Source organism: Ammospiza caudacuta, chromosome 3, assembly GCF_027887145.1.
Source record: "Ammospiza caudacuta isolate bAmmCau1 chromosome 3, bAmmCau1.pri, whole genome shotgun sequence".
NCBI lineage: Eukaryota > Metazoa > Chordata > Aves > Passeriformes > Passerellidae > Ammospiza > Ammospiza caudacuta.
This window is the reverse complement of record NC_080595.1, coordinates 13,860,311-13,881,047: the sequence shown is the minus strand read 5'-3', so window position 1 is coordinate 13,881,047 and position 20,737 is coordinate 13,860,311. Positions and strand designations below refer to the sequence as shown.

The 20,737-nt window shown below is 46.0% G+C and overlaps 1 protein-coding gene across 1 annotated transcript; it reads right to left on the bottom strand.

The window, feature by feature from the left end:
* Positions 1-65: 65 nt before the first annotated feature.
* On the bottom strand, positions 66-16,659 carry DHX57 (DExH-box helicase 57). The gene is made up of 24 exons (XM_058800844.1): positions 16,632-16,659; positions 15,090-15,288; positions 14,216-14,368; positions 13,775-13,939; positions 12,648-13,450; positions 11,123-11,313; positions 10,871-10,992; positions 10,414-10,609; positions 9,562-9,686; positions 8,370-8,503; positions 7,514-7,568; positions 7,021-7,217; positions 6,474-6,590; positions 6,060-6,156; positions 5,456-5,629; positions 4,726-4,926; positions 4,004-4,280; positions 3,350-3,445; positions 3,167-3,250; positions 2,910-3,047; positions 2,419-2,493; positions 1,891-2,025; positions 1,359-1,559; positions 66-1,264 (listed from the first exon to the last, which is right to left on the bottom strand). The coding sequence occupies exons 2-24, from the start codon at positions 15,281-15,283 to the stop codon at positions 1,121-1,123; spliced, it is 4,074 nt and encodes a 1,357-aa protein (XP_058656827.1). The 5' UTR covers positions 15,284-15,288; positions 16,632-16,659; the 3' UTR covers positions 66-1,120.
* Positions 16,660-20,737: the final 4,078 nt, after the last annotated feature.

The following is a 20,737-nucleotide window of genomic DNA, read 5'->3' as shown; positions in this document are numbered from 1 at the left end:
GTGGCCATTCTCTGCACAGGGATGTTGGGCTTGATACTGCTGTCATCTTCCTCACAGGAGCCTGTGTTGTGTGAAACTCAATTGTGTATTTTTTTTTAAAACCAATGTCCCTCCCTCCACTCATCATGCCTCAGGCTGAAGGTTGTAGATCAGACTGGTGCTGGAGGCAGTGTTCACTCTGGTGACACAAAGGTGACAGCCCAGTCCTGTCACTTAAGGCATTTTGGTATTTGAGCAGCTTGGCTGCAGCAATGCTCAGCACTGCAATTAAAAGCAAGACCAAAGGGAGGAAATAATAATTCATTATTGCTACAGCAGCCCAATTCTCAGAGCAGGAGTTTGGCTGAAAGCTTCCAAAAGTGGGACTTCATTCCAGCTGTGCAGGGTGGCAGGAGGATACCCCATCCCAGAACATGTTAGCAATGGCATCTGCCAAGAATTCATATTAATGCACTACAGCAGTCCCATCTCAGCTGTTTTACTTATTCCCAGTGCAGGAAGGGCTGGAACAGCCTCTTTTCAAGGAAAATGTCCACACTGTCTTGGAGTTTAATCTTGCCACCAGAGTAACCTGCACTGATCCAAAACCACACACCAGTACATCTCCTTACCACAGACATTGTCTGAATTGCAGAGCCTCAATGCAAATCTAAAGGTGCTCACTTGTACAAGGGCTTTGGGTTGAACTGTAAACAGGATTCCTGGTCAGCCAAAACTGCCTCAGTAAAGTCTTAGTTAAAATGTAGACTGAGTTTAAACCAATTTGGGAACAGCTTCCTATGCCACGTGCTGCCTCCAGCTGTGACTATTACAAGAAACAGCTGGATAGCAGGTGTTTGTGTGACCAGAAAACACTACTACCAGGGCACAGTCCCATAAAAAACACTCAGGTTTCTATTCCTTCTGGAAGAGCTGCCATTTTCCCAGAATATAGTGTAAGCCACCTTAATTTCAACAAGCCAACAAACAAAACCCCAAAACTCAACAGTACAGTTGCCAACTTGTTTTTCCAGAGGGCAGTGCCACAGTTTAGACCAATAAATACGTCAGGACACTGATGTTACTTGGTTTGTTCTCAGGCAGCAGCCATGGGTGATCCTTACAGCAAACTGTTCTGATGTCACTGCGTGGTCACAAGCTTGACAATCATCCCGATGATCCGAGAGCCTCGGGGGCACATGCACAAATCCATGCTGGGGTTCTTGATTTTATCCTGCAGCAGCTGGTCCAGCTCGCAGCGCAGCTCCTTCACCAGCTCAGCCACCTGGCACACGGTAAAGCAGAGACAGGGGTAAGGCTCAGCTGCAGCCCAGCCCTGCAGCTCTCCCGGCACGGCCCCTCCTCCTCCTCCTCCTCACCTGGTGAGAGGCAGCCACGAAGCGGATCCAGCCGTCGTCCAGGGAGATGACAAAGTCGCCCTTGAGCAGCTGCATGTGCACCTGGCCGCCGCCCAGCAGCACCAGCGGGTACACGGACACCATGCTGCAGTCCCGGATGAACACGCGGCTCGTCTTGATCTTCTCGTGGTACACCAGGTACGGGCTCTCAAAGTGCCTGGTCTGGGACAGGGACACAGCAGCCTGGTCAGAATGACACTGCTCTTCCTGCCTCTGCCACATGGGCCAGCTCTGCCTCTTCTGCAGCACTGACCCTCCTGGAGACCCAAAAGAGCTGCTAACAACTATTGGCTGCAGTTCAACTCTGTGTCCAGGAGGACACTCCTAACTCAGGAATGCACTGTTACTTACAGTCCTAACGCAGGACTGTTCAATCATTAAGATTTTTTATTTTAAACAATAATAGGGATCCTCACTGTAATTTTAAACACTCAAGCAGAAGTGATTTCTTTGATAAAAAGAGAGCATGCTTTGCAGAAAAAAGCATCCTGACCTGATAATTCACAGACGAAGGATGAATATGAACATAACCATCATTTTTAGTAACAAACTTCAGCTCTTCTGCTTTTGGTTGCATTTTGACTGCTCCTGTACTGGTCTTCTGGTATTTACCCTCTGGCTTTTTCACCTGTATGGTAAGAAAATAGGTTATAAAAATCTGCTGCACCAGAAAACTTTTTAACTTCACATTTTAAATTTTTCAAAATCAGAAATTCTGTAGTAGCAACATGTCAAGTCACTGGAGACACATGCTGTCCAACCCTGACTTCCTTTGTAACCTCAGCCTTCTAAAAAGGTGTAATTTTAAGTAAATTCACATTTCCTGCTGGCTTCTGTGTGACACTGAAATCAGCCTGTAGGAACAGCAGCAGTCAAGCACTACAAACTGGAGCTCTGACACCATAAGCAGCAAACTGGCAACCTAAGCCAGGCTCAAGGCTGCCACACTGAGCCCAAATGAAAGCAGGGTGTGTGGGTATGCTAGATCAAAGAAGGTAAAATGAAAAAAACATTCTTTTACCTGGACAACATTGGGATACAGTGCAGCACACAGCATAGCTGAGATCAGCTTGATGTTATCTGCATTTGAATTTGCCTGTGAAATCAATAGGGGATCATTAGGGATCCTACAGTTCAGTCTGTAAAGGTAAAACCCTGCTCCAGGAATGACTGAATTCCTGAAATTAGTTCACTTTTACTGCTGCACTCCTGTGCTTTGTAGAGGAGGACAAGTCACTGCTCCTGCAGCCTCAGGTTGGACCTGAGCTGTGTTTCACCCACTATCAATGGAACAAATTGGCCACCACTGTCCTGGTGCCCAGATGAATTGTTCTCTGACATCTGGCTACAAAGTGGCTTGCACCCTAGAGAAAGCAAGCACAATCTGTCCCAAAGCACAGGAATCCTACAATACCAAACCCTGATCATCATGGAACCCCAGGACATGTCTGGCCCCAGTCTTTCTGAAGGCAGCCCACATGAAAACTGCACAGATGAAATGCTGTGAGTTACCTCCTCTCCTGTGGCATCCAACACGCCATCGCCTCCTTGGGACCACCTCTTCTCAATGTCCCTGGCTCTCAATCCCTCCTTCACAAAGCCAATGTCAGAAAGCAGCTCTGCAAACTGCCTCTTCAGACTGGCAATTTCCTACAACACACAGAGCACTGTGATGGCTGCCACACCCAGCATGAAGAGTCTTCCCCAGTGGCTCATTTCTGTCACTGGGATTCTGCCAGTCCCTGTGCCAGGGACAAACACTGACCTACCTGAAGGACTCTTCCTGACAGGAAGTTCTCCCTGCAGTAGTTGTAGCTTGCTTGAGAGCCCTCTTTGATACTTAAACGCCACCCCTGATTGAGAGGATGGGAGGAAGGCTTTAATAAAACATTTCTGGTTGGATATCAAACACATCACAAAGCCCCAAGAGAGGCTACTGAGTTTTAACTCACCTTATAGGCCTGGAGAAGAGCCAGGTAGTCACTGTTTCCTACTGCAAACTCCAGCTTCTTTTTGTTTGCTTCTTCCCTTTTATCCCATGGTGACACCTAGACAGGCAGTAACAGGTTAGTGTGTTCTTCCCCTCACCACTTGGATGAGCCATTCTAGAGCTACATGGCACATTCTCTTTGGTATTTTCACAGCAGCTCACAGGTCAGAATGCAAATTTTCCCTGCGGATAACAGAAAATACGAGGCATTCAAAAGAACACCTGATTCAATAGTCAAAGTGACAATGAAGACACAGACATCCAAACTGACCTCTGCATTCACAGCTCAGATGTGTCAGCTCCATCCATTATCACTATTTCACAATTTATATTACCAGTAGTTTTCACACCAAATTCAGACAAAATGAGTGCACTTCTTAGCTAAAAGAATTATCAAAAATAATATTCACTGTTTCTACTGTATATAAATACCGCTCTTGCTGCTATCACATGGTTTTGAACTTCTGCTTATAACTGGAATATTTTAACAAGCACTGCATTAACACATAAACAATTTGGGCTAAAAAGAAGAATTAAAATATCAAGTGTAGCGTGCTGCAAGTCACAATAGCATTTTGCTGCCACACAAAAACACCCTCAGGTTAAAAATACTTACAAAAGGTGACTTAAAGGCCAGGCTGGCTGCTATGGTCAGTGCAGGGTCCAGGCAGCGGAAGATGGTGCCAAACAGCATGAGCTTGCCAATCCTGACATCCACAGGCAGCGAGGCCAGGTGGTATCCCAGAGGAGTGAGCTTTTCCTCTGGAGTTAACGCTCCCAGGTCCCGCAGCCGCACCTTCGATGCCTGCAAGGACTCGGTCCTGGGGGGCTCGATCAGTCGTGACAAGACAGAGTGAAGAGACTGCTCAGAAAACATCTCCAGGATCTTAATTCTTAAGAGGAGGGAAGGGAAAGTTAAAAGATAAAACAAAGAAAGAAAAAAGCAGCTTAGTTCCATATACAGGATAAAAACCCCACACTTCTGTAAAAACAGATTGAAAAAAGGAAATAGAAAACATGCATTGAAGCACACACTCCCTAGAAGAGGGCCTGTAACACAAAGCTGAATCAGGGAGCAATGTGGAGTAGTCAGTCTATAAGAACAGATTTCTATTTAGCACACTGAGGTTTGAAATAAAGTTTTTACTGCAACTGTAACTGATGCTGCTCTGTTTCCTTTCAGTACAAAGGGGTGGACAGTGTGCAGCAGGGACAGGAAGGCCTCTTCCTTTAACGTTGGCATGATGAGGGTGCTTGCTGTGGGTTGTGGCAGGTGCTCCCTGCAGCCAAGGAAGGACATTCTGCACCCTGGCTTCTTCAGGAAACACAAGAGCTCACCTCAGACAGAGCTGCTCCAGGGGCACTCTCTGTATTTCTGGCAGCTGCTGCTTTACAAGCTGGTGGTTGTAGTGGTGGCTGCTGAAGAGGTGGAAGCAGACGCCCGAGGCCACACGTCCTGCCCGCCCTTTCCTCTGCAGAGCGTTGGCCTTGGACACAAAGGTGTCCTCCAGACTTTCCATTCCTTTGCTTGGGTCATATCTACAGGAGAGCAAGACAAAGGCTTGTATCCACACAGCCACAGAATGGTTTGGCTTGGAAGGGATCTTAAAGATCATCACATTTCAACTTCCTCTGGGACATGCAGGGACAGTTTCCACTAGACCAGGTTGCTCAGAGTCCTCTCCAACCTCGCCTTGAACCTTCCAGGGATGGGGCAGCCACAGCTTCTCTGGAAAACCTGTGCTAGTGCCTCCCCACAGTGAAGAATTTCTTCCTAATATCCAATCTAAACCTGCCCTCTTTCAGTCTGAAGCCATTTCACCCCTTGTCCTGTCACCCACCTTTGTAAAGAGTGCACAGAGAACAGGCTGGAGGCTGAGCAGGCAGATGCTGCCAACTTCTGTATGGATACAATTCCCACCCCTGCACTTGGAGCTGAGCTTACACTGGCTTTCTCCAACTCATGGCAGCTTTCTACAGCCCAAGTTTCCTTCCAGTTTTTCCCAGCTCTTTGGAAAACTCAAGGCTTGATACAGTTTACCAACCCCCAAGGAATGAATGTCAGTACCTTTTCTCTTTCATTTTTCCAGAGTCAATCACATAGACCACGTCATCGATGGTGACAGATGTCTCTGCAATGTTGGTGGAGATGATGATTTTGGTGACTCCTGCAGGAGGCCTGAGGAACACAGACTGCTGTTCTTCACTGGACAGTGAGGAATGAAGTGGATAAACCACACACCTGCAAGGACAACAGGACAAGATGCTCAGGGCATCTCCAGCCTCTTCCTTCTTGGGAACAATCTGCCTGCACACACTTTTGCCTCACTGGATACTGCCCAGAGTGTTACTTTTCCTTGTAACCATCCAAGGCCAAACACAACCACAACTAAATGTAACTCAGCAAACATTCTGAGATTTCAGCAGCCTGGACCATGCAGAGCACAAAATGGAAACCACTCCTCACTAGGGTCTCTAAGAACTTCAACAAGTGACCCTCCTGAGCTGAGGAGAAAAACAAAAGAAGGGAGCCAACAAGATAGAAAAGGATTTACCCTGACTGGAGTCAACTCACACATTTAATCAAGCTAATTTATCCCTGCAGGCTTTGTGCAGGAAATGACTCTTTATTTATGGGTAAAGACTGACAGTTTTGGAGCTTTTTGCCTTACCTCTTGCTGTGCCTGTTATTAAAAAGAGCATTAGTCTGAAGCTGCTCATAAAGCATCTTGATTTCTGCTAGGCCAGGCAAAAATATCAACACAGCACCTATGTATGTAAATAAAAAAAAAATTAAAAATCACTCAACAAAAAGGACAGCACAATATTTTATTAATGTGCAATTATTGTACTAAAAAAGCACACAGGCTGTAACAGTCCTTCACAAAAGACTTCTCAAGGTAGACAATTTTCTCACCTTCCCCCTCCCATGTACATCACAAGCTTTGGAACTCAACTAGCAATTTATTTTTTTTCAAAAATAGTTAGTAGCTACAGAACCTCTGCATGAAAATCATTAGCTTTGGGCTGTCCAAGAAACTTCCAAGAATCTTCTTTCATTTATCTCCCAAGGACAATAAAATTACCTGGGGGGTATGAATGTCTGCCAGCAACTATCCATTCCAGCAAGGCTTCAATTAATTCTAGATTAACTTTGTCCAAGTCCATGACAGACATTGTTTTCAACACTGCCTTGCTAACTCCTGGGAAAAAAGAAAAGATGCAGTAAATCCATGCCTTGGAAAAAACATCTGTGGATGCATGGGAGCAGTTACAGCTTTGTTTAAAGAGCTGAAGAGGGCAGATCCATGCTGTGCCTCAAGCAAAGCTGCTTCAGCAAGAACAGATACAGAGAGTAAAACGGGACTAACAAAGCATCTGAAAAGGGATGGAAAGAGACAGTAGCTGAAAATTGTCCATTTTCAGATGCTAAGAGCTAGTTTCAGCCAAGATCTTTGTTTGTAGTTTAAGAGAACAATGGGTTCTCTTTTATTTTTTTTTAAACTAGAAGGAAGTTTCTCATCTAGAACTTCACAAGAGCAAAACTCTGAATTGTAGATAAGCATTCAGCCTACAGTGATAATATCCCACGTTCTCTGTGTGCCAATTTATTAAATTTAAGAAGGAGTTCACCTTTATATCGTGTAAGGAGCTGCTTCAGAGTTAATTTCTGGTCTGGATCTGAATCTCTGACCACGGTGTCAGCGCTTTCCAGAAGGCCAGCACGCCTCAGGTCCTCCTCTACTTCTTCAAATGCAGTTCTTTTGTGCCTCCCATTCTGTTCTTGCTTTACCTTCCTCCTGTAGGGACTGCTGTCCTCTAAAACATACCTGGGCAGCAAAAGAACATTTGGTAGTGTGGAAAGAAGCCTAACAGTCTCCTTCTAATAATTAACTACAGAGATAGGGTATCTAAAATATTTTTAAGTCTGATAGGAACTTTGTACAAATCATAGATAATATGAAGGTCAAGGGGCTTTAGTAGAGCTCCAAGAGTGCAGGTGATGAGGGAGATCTGAGAGGATTTACATTTAAAATAAATGCCCAGAAGTAGTGCAGTCTCAAGGTCAAAAGTGTAACCTCAACCTCACCACCCAAATACATCTGAGAATGTGTGAATTTCACACCTTGTCATTGCAATCACATCTTCCAGAAAAAACTGGTCCACAGGAAACGTTCGCCCTGAAAGAAAACACGAGAATAAATCTATCTACACAATAAATCTATCTGCACAATAAATCTATCTACACAATAGCATGGAGAAAAGAGGAAAAATACCAAAGATTATTGTAATTTTATACAGGTTATTATGCCATGCACTGGCTGCACACCTCTCATCTACACTGCACTCCTCAACACAATTTCTGACTAGGACAAACAGTGGGTGTCTTCCAAGCATGGAGTGTTCAAGGCCAGGTTGGATGGGGCTTTGAGCAACCTGGTGTAGAGACAGGACATCCCTGCCCATGGCAGGGGTGAAACTCTAAGGGCCCTTCCATCCCAAACCAATCTAGGATTCCAGGGTAACATGCACAATGCACTCACACAGGTAGAGAATGGCAGATACACCTGGGGGAACACACCCATGTTCCCCTCCAGCTCCACACCATAACTCAGCAATTTAAAAGGCACATTGGGCTAAATGTGTACACATCCAGCTGGACCTTCCCACTGATCCTTTTCTCACAAGGATACAGGAGAGTCTTCAGCTGTGGTGAACCTAACCCAGGGAACCATGTCATGCACACACCATATAATGATTGTCTTCTGAGGAGAGAAATTCTGCTGGTATAGAGACAGCACAAAAATGTCAACATTTCCAAGTCCTTTCTCTCCTAAATCTCATCAGTCTCTCCCTCTAAGTCTTCAGCATCAAATTTCTGGCATACATCCTCATCATGAACTGAGAAACACTTTGCAAAAAGAAATGGTGAAATCAAATCTCTAAAATGATGAATGTCAATAAAAATGAATGGTTTTCACCTGGTATGTTGATGATTGGACAGGAGTGGAAGTACTGAGAGAAAAGCTCAGCATTCAGGGTGGCACTCATCAGTATAATGCGCAGGTCTGGCCTCTGAACCATTATATCCTTCAAAACCAGCAGCAGGAAGTCACTGAAGAAAGCAGGCACAAGAACACTTGAGTGTCTTCAGCATTAACTTTCAGGTTATTTTTCTCCCATCTGTCCACCTTCCTGGTGTTTTCAAGAGCACAGCAACACCACCACAGAAGCATGAGCTTGTTGGAATGGCCCAGTAAAAAGCAATCTGCAAATCTGACTCTTTTCTGGTTGTCCCTTACTGGAGTGTCAGGATTACTCAGCAAAACCATTTAAACAAAAAGTTTTATAAATGACTTACATTAATGACAACACGGGAACATCAGATAAGAAATTAACTCAAAGTAACAGATGAGTCCTTTTTGCTCCTCTTCTTCACTGGAAGAGTTACTCAAACTTACCCACTCTTCCCTGCTCACTTTATTTTTCCTCTATATTTATAGCTTTTGTGGCATGACTAGAAGACTGGCTTGAAGTGATTTTAAATGAGAAGGAAGAGGAATCCTTGAGAGACACAAGCACTTTTAAGTGGCTAAAATACCACTTGAGCTGCAGAATAATGGGTAAGAGACAAGGCCTCTCAGAAACCCATTGCACTGCAGTGTTTGACAAGGAAAACAAAGAAAAGGATGCTTGCCATTTAATTTACAGAGATACTGACAGACATCATCTTTTGCCTGTGATCAGCAGGAAAGTGAGGTAAAACTGCAGGAGGCTAGAGCAGGATAGGATGAGACTGTCTAGTAAAATCTACAGACTGGAAGGAAATGGGAGCATTTGTCCCTTGCTCTGCTGAAGCCTGCATGTGAAGAATTATGGTATTTGATAAAAGTTGAAACAAGGAAACTGTAAGAAACAGCTTTGGTTAAAAAGTTACTTAACCCTCCAGCCCTATCCAAAACCTCTTTGCAACACTGCTGCAATGTGAGGGTGCTTTGGAGGCACAGCAATTTCTGAGAGACATTCTTTCTCACAAGCTGCTGCAGCACAATTTCCTACTGCCCCCAGACTCCTTCCACCATCCCATACCACTGCCACAGGATCAGCTACTGGCACCTTAGCCACCTTTGACTGTGTTCCTTCATTTTGCTTACAGGATAAGAGATTATTTACCTTTCTTCTGTTCTTTCGTGAACTTCATCAACAATAACATGAGTGACTCCCTGCAAAGTCAGATCTCCTTCCAGCCTTCTCAACAGCACACCAGTAGTGCAGTACAAAAGCCTGGTAGCTGAGGACTTGAAGGGTAAGACAAAGCATTCAGTTCACTCTGGGCAAATTAACACAGTGCAAAGAGAATATGTGCTGCTGTAAAGCATTTGGTTTCAGCTCAGGGCCAGGTTTGAATGAGAGAGAACAAGCAAGCCCTGCTGGAGATGGATTTTTATTTCTTGACCGACACTGACAACACCTGCTCATTACCAAGGGACATTGCTACCTATCAAAAAATATGAACTGCTTTTTCTGTGGATACTGTTTTCTGATAAACAGCTCAGATCTCTCTTCCTAGGAAGATTTGGTGAGTCTCTTTTTTAGCATACATCTTGGAAAAAGCAATCAGCTGCAACACAGACAAAACTTCACTTCCAACACAGCAGTTTCTGTCTGGCTGTAGCTGCACCCTCAGTCTCCACTTGGGAGACACATGGGAATGGCAACAGGCAGAAAAGCAGCCAGCAGCCTTCCAAAGGACAGCAGGATTACTCACACTCTCAAACCCCTTCACCTCCTCAACAAAAAGCAAACCCACAAGCCACAGCACTGCACTCTCATTCTGCAAAGTGAACTGTGCAACTTGAGATGAAATAAAATAGAGAACGTTTCATAGTATTTTATAAATATAGATGATACAAACTTGCTTATCTCACTGCATGGCAGGTTTAGGGCAGAGATTCTGTACACTAAAGAAGCACTAAGCACATTTTAATAGGAGTAAATGAGAACCAGCAAGCAAAGCATACGTACCTTGACACTTTCCAGACGGATCTGATATCCAACAGTGAGTCCAATCCTTTCTGTTCTTTCCTTGGCTACACGTTCAGCCACAGAAATGGCAGAGATCCTGCGAGGCTGAGTGCAGATGATGTTTGCAACTCTGCTTGGAGAGCCTTGCAATGAAGCATCCAAGATAAACTGAGGAATCTGAGTGGTTTTCCCACATCTGCACAACAAAATCAGGAGTTAATTAAAAACCCCACAAATGCAACACCTTCCACCCACATAAATTGACTGCATTCCACTGGAAATTTGCTTTATTTTATAAGTGTGATCATTCACATGCAGTTCACCTAGGACTGCTGTCACTGGTTACACTGGTCACAGATGAGCCACCACTCCAACCTTCCCAGAACATGGATCATATTTCATGTTATTCTGTGTATACTTTGATGTATAAAGTCTGTATGTGCAATCACACTCTTACCCTGTCATGCCACTCACAACAAGAACTTGGTGGCTCTCAAGCAAGCCCAGAATGTTTTCTCTCTCTTGCCATGCAGGGAGCTTCTGCCTTTCATACAGCATGGACTGAAAGTGCCTGGAAGACTGATGGACAAAGACAGCACAGCTGTAAGAACACCACTGGGATGGAACAGAACCATCTGAAACAACAGCTTGTCTCTGTAATATTTATTTCTCTAAAGTAGGAAACAAAACTGTGTTCTGCACACTGTACCTTTTTCTGCCGAAACTGCGCGCAGATTTTGACATTTTCGTTGTACACAGACTTTGCCTGCACATCATACTTTTTGGAAAGCTTCTTTTTCAAGTTCACATAACTCTCATTCTCCACAACAACTTGTTCAGGCTCTTCCTCCTCCTCTTCTGCCACCACCTCTTCTTCCTGAGGCTCTGACACTGTTGAGGCTTGAGTGTACAGTTAAATACTTGTTATTACTAAGGAATAGTCAATGAAGGAAAGAGGGACAAGTTCCAGCAGCATTTCCAACAAAGAACCTTGTTAGACTGGGCCTGAGGGTCTGCAGGACTGTTTCTGACATGCATTTAGTTCAACACCCCCAGCAAACCTCCCCTCACCTCACCAAATCACCCAGAGCTTCTCCAGACCCGTCCCACTTGTCCCCACCCCTGCACCAGGGTCTGGGTGGCCACACACGGTTATGTGGTTTGCCTTCCTGCAAATTCTCCATGTGCCTCAGCTCAATTCTCCAACACACAACCCCTTCTATGCAGTACCAAATGCTTATAAATTAGGGTAGTTTTAATTAATTAAGTGTTAAGTCACTGACTAATACTTTTAAACCAAAGCTGAAACTGGACCAGGTACTTCAGTGCCTTTGCCTATCAACTGAAGCAGGATTTGTTCAGACTGCCAGCCAGCCCTTGAAAGTTTTAAGGCTACTTTTACTAAAAAAAAAAAAAGAGGTATTTTATAACATAAGGAATATTTTATAACTAAAGAAAATTATTTTGGATCTTAGTTTCTGGAACAAAGCTGTCTTTCTGCAGAGGTGCTCAAAAAATGGAACACTTTGTCTTACTGCAGAAAAACCACAGTTTGTCACTATTTAAGAGCTCTACAACTCAATGCACTTGAACACTGTCTTGAAAAAAGCCTGCCTTAGATAAAAGTAGGTTTGGAATTGAGAGCTGGAAAGTCACCCTGCCACAAGTGACATAGACTCAACTCTCCCCCTGTGAAATCAACCTGTCTGCACCAGCATAAACAGAAAGGGATGATACTTGAACAACACTCTATAACCACTTTCCACATTTGCTCAGCCTTAAATCCACCTTTGTAAGTTAATTTTGAGGAGCTGCTGGTAATTTTAAATAATCTAAAAAAAGAGGTTTCTGAATTGATGAGTCGCAGATGCAGCAAAGCTTGCAAACAACCTTCCCTGTTCCCTTCCAAGCATACTTCTCTGGTCCATTCTGAGTTCACATCCCTCAGTGCTTTCCATTGATTGTGTGGCAATGGGCATCTCTCACTCTGCCAAACCAAACTGCTCCCAGAACTCAGTTCTGGGCAGCACAAAACCTTCTGCTGCAGATTGATTATAGAAGGAACTTCCTGAGGCACAGACAGATCATGGATCTGGCTCACCACATGACTTCAATCTCCAGAAATAGATTTGGAACAGATGGCTGAACTGGGGGCTCTGCCTTATCTCTCTTTTTTCCTTTTAAATCTTTCTGACTGTTCTTAGCCCAGAAACCATAAAGGAGATTTGGTGTACCTTCAGCCTGTTGATTTGAAGGAGCTGCACTCTCTGTCTGTGGCTTTACAGGAGGTGCTGCCAGCAGGGGGACAGGAGGAACACTGAACTTGTGGTGAGTATTGCTCAGGAGCTCACTGATCTCGTGTTCATCTTCCAAACAAGTCACCAAGGTGTACACCACTGGCTCATGAGACTCTGCAGCTGCCAAGGCCTTTCCAAAGAGGAACTCAGCAATGTGCAGACGACAAGCAAGAGGCAGATTCTCGTCAGTGGAGTAAAAAGCCACAAGAGGTGCTTGAAGAGGATACTTGTTCTCATCAGGAAATCTCACTTCAAGTTCATAGACGGGACCATCATTATGTCTGAGATGAGCATCGTCTACAGAGTTCTTGGATGTGTTTAGTGGATGGTTTGGAGGGAATTCATGTCTAAATCTGCATTTTGAACCAAACCTGCAGCCTCCTTGGAGGTAAAATTTACATATTTCCTTTGAAGTCTGTTTTGCTGTGTCCCTTGTACTTTTTTGTTTAGATTTACTGAACCTGTGGGCCAGGTAGTCCAATTCCAAACTGAAAGTCCAAACACGATTTTTAATCCTTTCTACAAACTTTTCTCCATAAATTGACCTGAGGGCAAAAGCTTCTTCTTGTCTCTGCTCTAAACACTCCTCTTGACTGGCTTCAGCAGCTGCTGCAGAAACCTGCATCTTCTCCCCATACCTCTCAGAGAAGCACTGCAATAGCAAATCCTCCAGTGATGCCCCAATATTACCATTGCAGGATCTCAGCACCGCCCTGCAGCGCTCACAGTCAAAACCATACCTGCACCAAAACAGAAAACAGGGCAACAAGTGAGTGAGAGGCTTGTGTGAAGCAAAATAACCACAGCAAGGGAGCATGCATGGCACTGCCTCACACCTCAGAATGCAGCATTTCACAGTTTCAGGGTTTGATTTCCCCACTCCACTACAGAAATTAAACTCTTCAGAAAAAGCTGTCACATATAAAATGCTCCCAAAACAAGCAAAAGTACTGAATAACTATTAACATCTGAGCAAAATGGATGAAGAACATGAGGAGGGCTTACAGAGTATTGAGACCAGGGATCTCCCTCTTGATGATACAAACTATTCAGTAAAGCATCACCTGGAGAGTTTGTGCACAGCAAATGAAGACACTTCACTGTCCACAATTCTGTGCTCAGCTGGTTCAGCAGACAACCTTGGCATTGCATCAGAAGCTTCCTGTTCTGTTGACCAGCACTGTTCATCATCCAGGTAGTCAGGCTCATCATCATCTTCTCCAGCTACACTGATAAAAAGAGTTAGCAAGTTAAAATGAAACAAAATTAAAATGTTGAGTAGACATAAAACTCTGCCTCTGCAGTTTTAAGTCCTTCATTTAAATGGTAGATTTGGCTACTCCTTTCCCAGAGTTAATATTGTAGAATATTAAGAAAGCAGAGTCAAAACCATAGGATTTGAGATATAATTAAAAGTTAAGGGGAAAAATACTGTTTCTAACAGTATGCCTGCTAAAGCATGCTCATGCAGAGAAGCTGGAAGTAGTGCCTCCATGTAAACTAACTCTGATTCAGGTGCCAGCTCCTGCCCTTGCAGCTCTTGAAGGAGTTCTTTCACTCTTCTCTGGTTCTCTGATGTCATGTGTATGGTCTGCAGAGGCATTTTTGCTTCAGGCCTCTGCTTCATCTGCCCTCCTCTTCTGGCAGGGGCACTTGATCTGAAAATTAAAATAAGACACAATCATGAGTTATCTGCTGGCTCAAATGTTCTTGACTGAATTGGGATGTTGGGGCCCAAACTTATAATTCAAAACAGGAAAATCAAAATAAGAGAAATCCATCACCTAAGGATTATTCAGCTGGAGTCACTCTTATGTGATCATGATTTGTAAGTCTTTATCTGTACACACATGTGCATATTGTACATACACATATTGTATCCTGTGTTGAATCCAAAATGATTTACTGAACACTTTGCTAGGTAAAGTTGTTCTTAGACTACAATACAACCACATATTTCTAAGCTTAGATGAGTCAGAACTCACACAGGATGCTAAAATAATTCTAAATTGCTGATTTTCCATGGCCCAGCTTCTGTTCTGTAATACACAGATATTAATATCCTGTGTTTATTAATGCGGTCTGACCAAAAGTGTCCTGAAATTACTTTATGACCAAAAAAGAAAATCAGAGGTTATAATCCTTAAAAAATAAAACACTTAGCTAGGTATCAAATCTATAAAACATTATTCAAAACAGACATGTAAAAACTGCTTCATACTGAAACACTTTCATCACTCTTTCACTCTTTTTTATATTCAAACACATCCAAAAACCAGCCCCAAATGTCTATGTATGTCAACATACAAAAAGTATCTCAAATGGTCCAAAGTATCCCAAACACCTCTATGCCAATTCCCCCCAAACCAACAGAAATACCTGGATTCTAGCCTTGGTTCCTCAAAGAGACAAAAATCATCTCCATCGTCCCAAATTTTGGTTGAACATTTCCTACTTCCACCAAGCTGAGGCTTGTTTGAATGGCCACTGCCACCTCCTCGTTTTCCACCGCCTCCTTTGCCTTGTCCTCCTCCTCTGTTGGGCTTTCCTTTTTTCCTCGCTAACCAACTCATGTTTCCTTGAGGAAGAAGAGGAAAAACCAGTCCTTAGTTGTGAAGGTGATTAAGCCCATCACCATGTGTATGTCTGAGCACACATTATTTGTTTTTTGATGTGACAAGGCACCTTCTCAAACCACTGTTGATTGTCTGCATGTTGGTGCATCTGTATGCACCTGGAGCAAAAAGTATTCTTCTGGAACATCGTTTAGTGAGTTCTATGGCTTTAGAAAACAAAAGTAATATTCCTCAGCCATAAGCTGCAAGTTTGACAAAACTCTCTTTCAAAAGCATGAGCCTATCACTCTGATGGAACCCTCTTGGACACAGAAGCCCACAGGACAAACCTTCAAGGGAGATTTCACAGAAGCCTCTGCCCCGTCACTTTTGAACTCAGCAGTGTGTGCAGGGCTGAGACTAAAAGGTGGAAGGGGAGCTAAAGCCCAAAATACAATGTTTTTTTCCACATAATCTCACACTGGGCTCCCTTCTGCAGGGAGCTGCCCATGCTGCAGAGCCTGGCCAGGGGAGGGACTTCTCTCAGCAGTGTCTTTCCCAGCGCTGACAGCCCATCAGCACTGCCCAGCATTAATACATCCTCCTGCGGCACCTCCTGCTAATGGGAAGCTATTGCAGGGGACAGTGAGCAACTGTGGGCAGCCCGGCAGGAATTTATTCCCTGGATCTTTGCACTGGCACCTCCACAGCCAGGACAAGACCTGATGTGGCCGCACACAAGTAACGGCCCAAAGGAGGGCTTGGGAAAGAAGCAAGTTCCCCTTTTGTGGCTGCTCTCCCCACTCCAGCTCCACTGGGGCTGCACAGGAGCTCAGAGCCAAGCTGACCCCGCCCGGGGCAATTCGGCAGAAGTGAGGGACGGAGAAAGGAGACCGTGGCAGGTGTCCCGAGGGAGGAAGGAGACCGCGGCAGGTGTCCCGAGGGAGGGAGAAAGGAGACCGTGGCAGGTGCCCCGAGGGAGAGAGAAGGGAAACCATGGCAGGTGTCCCGAGGGAGGGAGAAGCGAGACCATGGCAGGTGTCCCGAAGGAGGAAGAAGGGAAACCGTGGCAGGTGCCCTGAGGCCTCTGTCACACACGGTTCCGTCTCCTTCCTCTCAGCTCAGAGCACAGAGCCCCGGGCACGGTGCAGCTCCGTCGGCTCGTCCCGCCCTTCCCCACGGCACCTTTCCCCATCCCGGCTGTCTGGGGACCTCCATCCTCTCCCAGTCCCGCTCTCCCCGGACCCCATCCCCTGCCCACCTCCCCTCAGCCGAGCCCCCGCGCAGCCCCTTCCCTCCACCCCCGCTCTCCGCGGAACCGTGACACCCACAGAGCTTCACCACTCCTTTTCCCCAGCTTTCCCACCTTCCTGCCCGGTACCTCCCGGACTCCCCGATCCGGATCCGTGGTGTTTCCCTTCCGGGCCACGGCACCTCCGCCCGCCCCGGCCCGCCCCGCTGCTGCCGCCCCGCCCCGCTCCCCTCGCACAAGGCCCGGCGCTGGGAATTGCGTGTGGCTTTGGGCTGCCGTACGTTTGAATATCTCTGTGTGTGCGGCTGGAACAGTGACACCGCTGTTTGTTCCTCAGCAGGCATGCTGGTTTTTAAAGTAGCTCTCGTATTCTCGAGTGAAGACGAGAACGATGCTTGAAAATCTTGCTAGGTGCTCGCTGCACCAGCCCACAAGTTCCTGAGGGAGCTGAGGGGGCTCGGCCTGAAGAAAAGGAGGCTCAGGGGGTCTTCATCACTCTCTGCAGTTCCCCAACAGGAGCAGCCAGGTGGGGATCAGCCTCTTCCCCCAGGTTACAAGCGACAGGATGAGAGGAAAGGGCCTTAAGTTGTGCCAGGGAAGGTTTAGATTGTATATTAGGAAATGTATTCATAGAAAGGGTGGCCAAGCACTGGGGCAGGCAGCCCAGGGAAGCACCATCCTTGGAAGCGTTAACCCCGGGATGTGGCACCTGGGGACGGCCATGGGTTGTTGGTGGGCCTGGCAGTGTTGGTTGATGGGTGTACTCAGTGATCATGGAGGTCTTCTCCAACCTTCACTGCAAAACCCAGTGTGTGGGACTAAAAGGGAGGAAAGTGATACCAGTTTCAGGGTGAGGGTGACACAAGTGACAAGAGACCCCAGAGCTGTCACTGAGGCGGGGAAGGCCTCGCTGCAGGTCCCTGCACACACAGGGTCACCCATGACAGCTGCCCTGCAGCACATCCTGTCAGGTCTTGACTCCATGGATGGAGACTCCACAACCCTCCCAGGCAACCTGTATCAGGTTGGAGTTTAAAGAAAAAAAACTACCACAAAAATAAAAAGAAAATTTACACACTGGTTTGTCTGTTTAAGAACCACCACAGCCCCCAGCCCAGAGACAACACCTCTCATGAGGATGCTTCCTCAGGGTCCTTCTGCAGATGGTGGGCACAGCCACCACTCTGATGGTCCGTTTGGGTCTGCTCTGCCCCAGAGAGGCAGAGCATTCCTTCCCCACCACCCCCACATGGGGAAGAATGGTTCATAGCAACGCTGCTGACTCATGTTCTCTGCCACCCAAAAGTGCCTGCTCCAGCAGGGCTTGTGTGCTCCATGGACCCACCTCTGGGAGCAGCCTGTCCACAGGAGATGGAGAGTCAGCTCTGGGAGAAGTGGCTCTCTACAAATGCGTTGCATGGTCTCATGAGGTTTTGCCTCTGAACTAGCCTCTGCCTTCTTGTGTTGAAGTGAAAATACTTCTATTCTCATACATACATACACCATTCTCCTTTTCTAGAGGTAGACTGCAAAAGGACACCTGAGTTTGTGCTTGAGGGGAACAGTTGATTTTGTTATATTTTCTTCGTTTTGCTTCTGAACAAAACAACAACAACAAAAACCCAAAAAAAACCCCAAAACACAACCAAATAAAAAAACACCAAATAAAAAAAACTTAAAAAAGAAATACTGTGTCCTCTGTCCCTAGACCTTGACTTCATAGGTAGCAGCATCTGCCAGAGAGCTTCTGTTAATTTAGGAGCCTGTCCTTTCAGCTCCTTTGCTATGGCTTCACATTTCACATTTTCTGCCTGGAGGGTATCTTTGAAGCAGATCTTTGCCTTTCAGGGAGAAATTAGTCTGCCTTTTGTTACTGTGCCTCCTCCTTTATGTCTCCCTGTTCTTATGCTTCAGAGTAGCTCGGTGGACTGGCCCAAGCACTGCCCTGGCAGCCCTCCTTGCATTCTCCACATGCTCCCTTTGGAGCAAAGAGCCCTCCAGTGAAGGGCTGATCCTCCTTAGGGAAGAAACTGAGCAGGTGTGGAGGGGAGGCTGCTGCTCCGTCCAAGCCCTTAATTATTTTTACTCAAAAGAAAGTTTTTCATCATCTAGCAAGAAACAGAAAATACTCAAGTGCTGGTTCGTGTTGCTGCTCCCCTGCCATGGCTGCTTTGGCAGCCTTGCCCTTGGCCCCTGCGCCTTCTTGGCCCTGGTGTCCCTAGGAAAGCCAAGGTGCCAGCAGGCAGGGAGGACCTGGTCCCATTTCCCTGTCCCCAACTGGAAGTTGTCTTTTTTGGGTGCCACAGGAGGTCCTGAGCCTGGCAAAGCAGCAGGGCCACAGCAGCCAGAGCACGGCCCCACATGGCCCCACATGGCCCCGCTGCCGCTGCCGTCACTTCCCAGGGCTCCTCGCCCTCCCTCCCTCCCTCCCTCCCCAGCCCTGTGCAGTGCTAATTAAAAAGTCAGAAATTCTGCAACGCCTTCCTCCAAGTGCACAGTCCTGGTTTTCGCATGGGCACATGAGGATGTGACCTGAAGATTATATAATTAGAAGGTTTTTGTTATGCTTGCATCTCAAATCAGTGATTAGCATGTGACAGTCCCATCCTGGGAAACGTCAAGCCACCATTGCACTCTCTCTCTCTCTCTCTCTCTCTCTCTCTCTCTCTCTCTCTCTCCTTTCTTGCTCACTGCTAATTCCCAACTCTAGCAACCACCAGTGCTGAAAGATCTTCAGCTAGCCTGGGGTAAGTTTAAAATATACTCAGCTTGGGATGAAGAGTGGGGTTAATTATGCCATTTTCATATTATGGATAAAGCTAGAGCCATAACTAATTATATTGTGTGTGCTACACATAAAATGATATTTAAAGTGTTTTGCATCTTCAGCGCCCACAGTTATTTTCAGCTGATTTCTTCATAGATTCTGAATGGAGTTCTAGCTTCTTAGTGTGCTGGACAATCTTGTTAGGCTGCATTTATAGTGAGGTTTCTAAAACAGTTTAAAAAGGCTTTTTTTTTCTCTCACCATTTATAAGCTAAATTGAATTATCATGCTGAATTGACTTATTTGGATGACAGCTGCATTGGAGTTAGTTGGACAAAAAGTGCAAGAATGATGAGAGTAAATAACTGATTTTTTGTTCTCTTTAGAGGACTGGGGGTTGTTCTCCAAGTGGGATATTTAAAACAGCCAGCAATCTCAGCCAGCAGCATTGACACAGTCACCAGGAAGATCCCAAGCATTTATTTAGGAAAACTGTGGATGCTTAAAAACTGAAGCAGCAAAAGTGCACATGGATTCCTGCACTGCTACCCATGTCATGATTTCAGAAGCAGAATGAGGCAGGAAGCCAGGCAAACAGCAACCGTTCTGCTCCAAGCTAGGCTGTGAATGCTTTACTGAACCCTGCCTGCTTGCATGCTGAAGCTTGGTGTATCCCTCAGTGTTTTTGATCTGTGATCCTCTGCACAGCTGATTCTCTCCCCCAGCTGTGCCATTCCATGTGGGGGGAGTGCTGGCAGGGGGAGCACAGTCACACAGTTGCAGTTCGGGCTGCAGGAGCTGCCTCCCCTCTCTGCACCGTGCATGGCTTGTGCAGGAACCCCACTGCTGTGCTGCCTCAAGGGCACAACTCACTGGGACCTCATCCATCCATCCATCCATCCATCCATCCATCCATCCATCCATCCATCCATCCATCCATCCATCCATCCATCCATCCATCCATCCCTCCCTCCCTCCCTCCCTCCCTTCTCCCTCCTCCCTCAGGGATCTCATGGGAAGTGGGTGCTGGCCCAGGCTCTGTTGACAGGCTGGTTGCAGTGCCAGCTGCTCGTGCAAGGCACCAGGGCAGGGATCTTTGCTGGCCACCAGCACCATGGCAGTCACAAACAGCAGAAGTTCTTTGGATCCATCAGATTTGGCTGCTGGAGGGGAGATAGAAACAAAAGGGGAAAATACATCTTTTTGCCATGATGGAGGAATCTGGTGGCTTTAACACCTTCAAATTATTCTCTGGGCTTTACTCTGGAGATATTATTCTGACTAGATGAGAACTGCAGGAGTGTAAATGAGTTTTAGTGCTCAGCTCTGAAGAAACAATCACATCATTGCCTTTTCTTGTCCCTAAAGCAGGGGACCTGGGCTTGAAAGGGAGGCCAAGACTGCCTGGGAATGGCTCCCTGTGGCTGGGTACTGAGCCTGGCCAGTGGGGAGC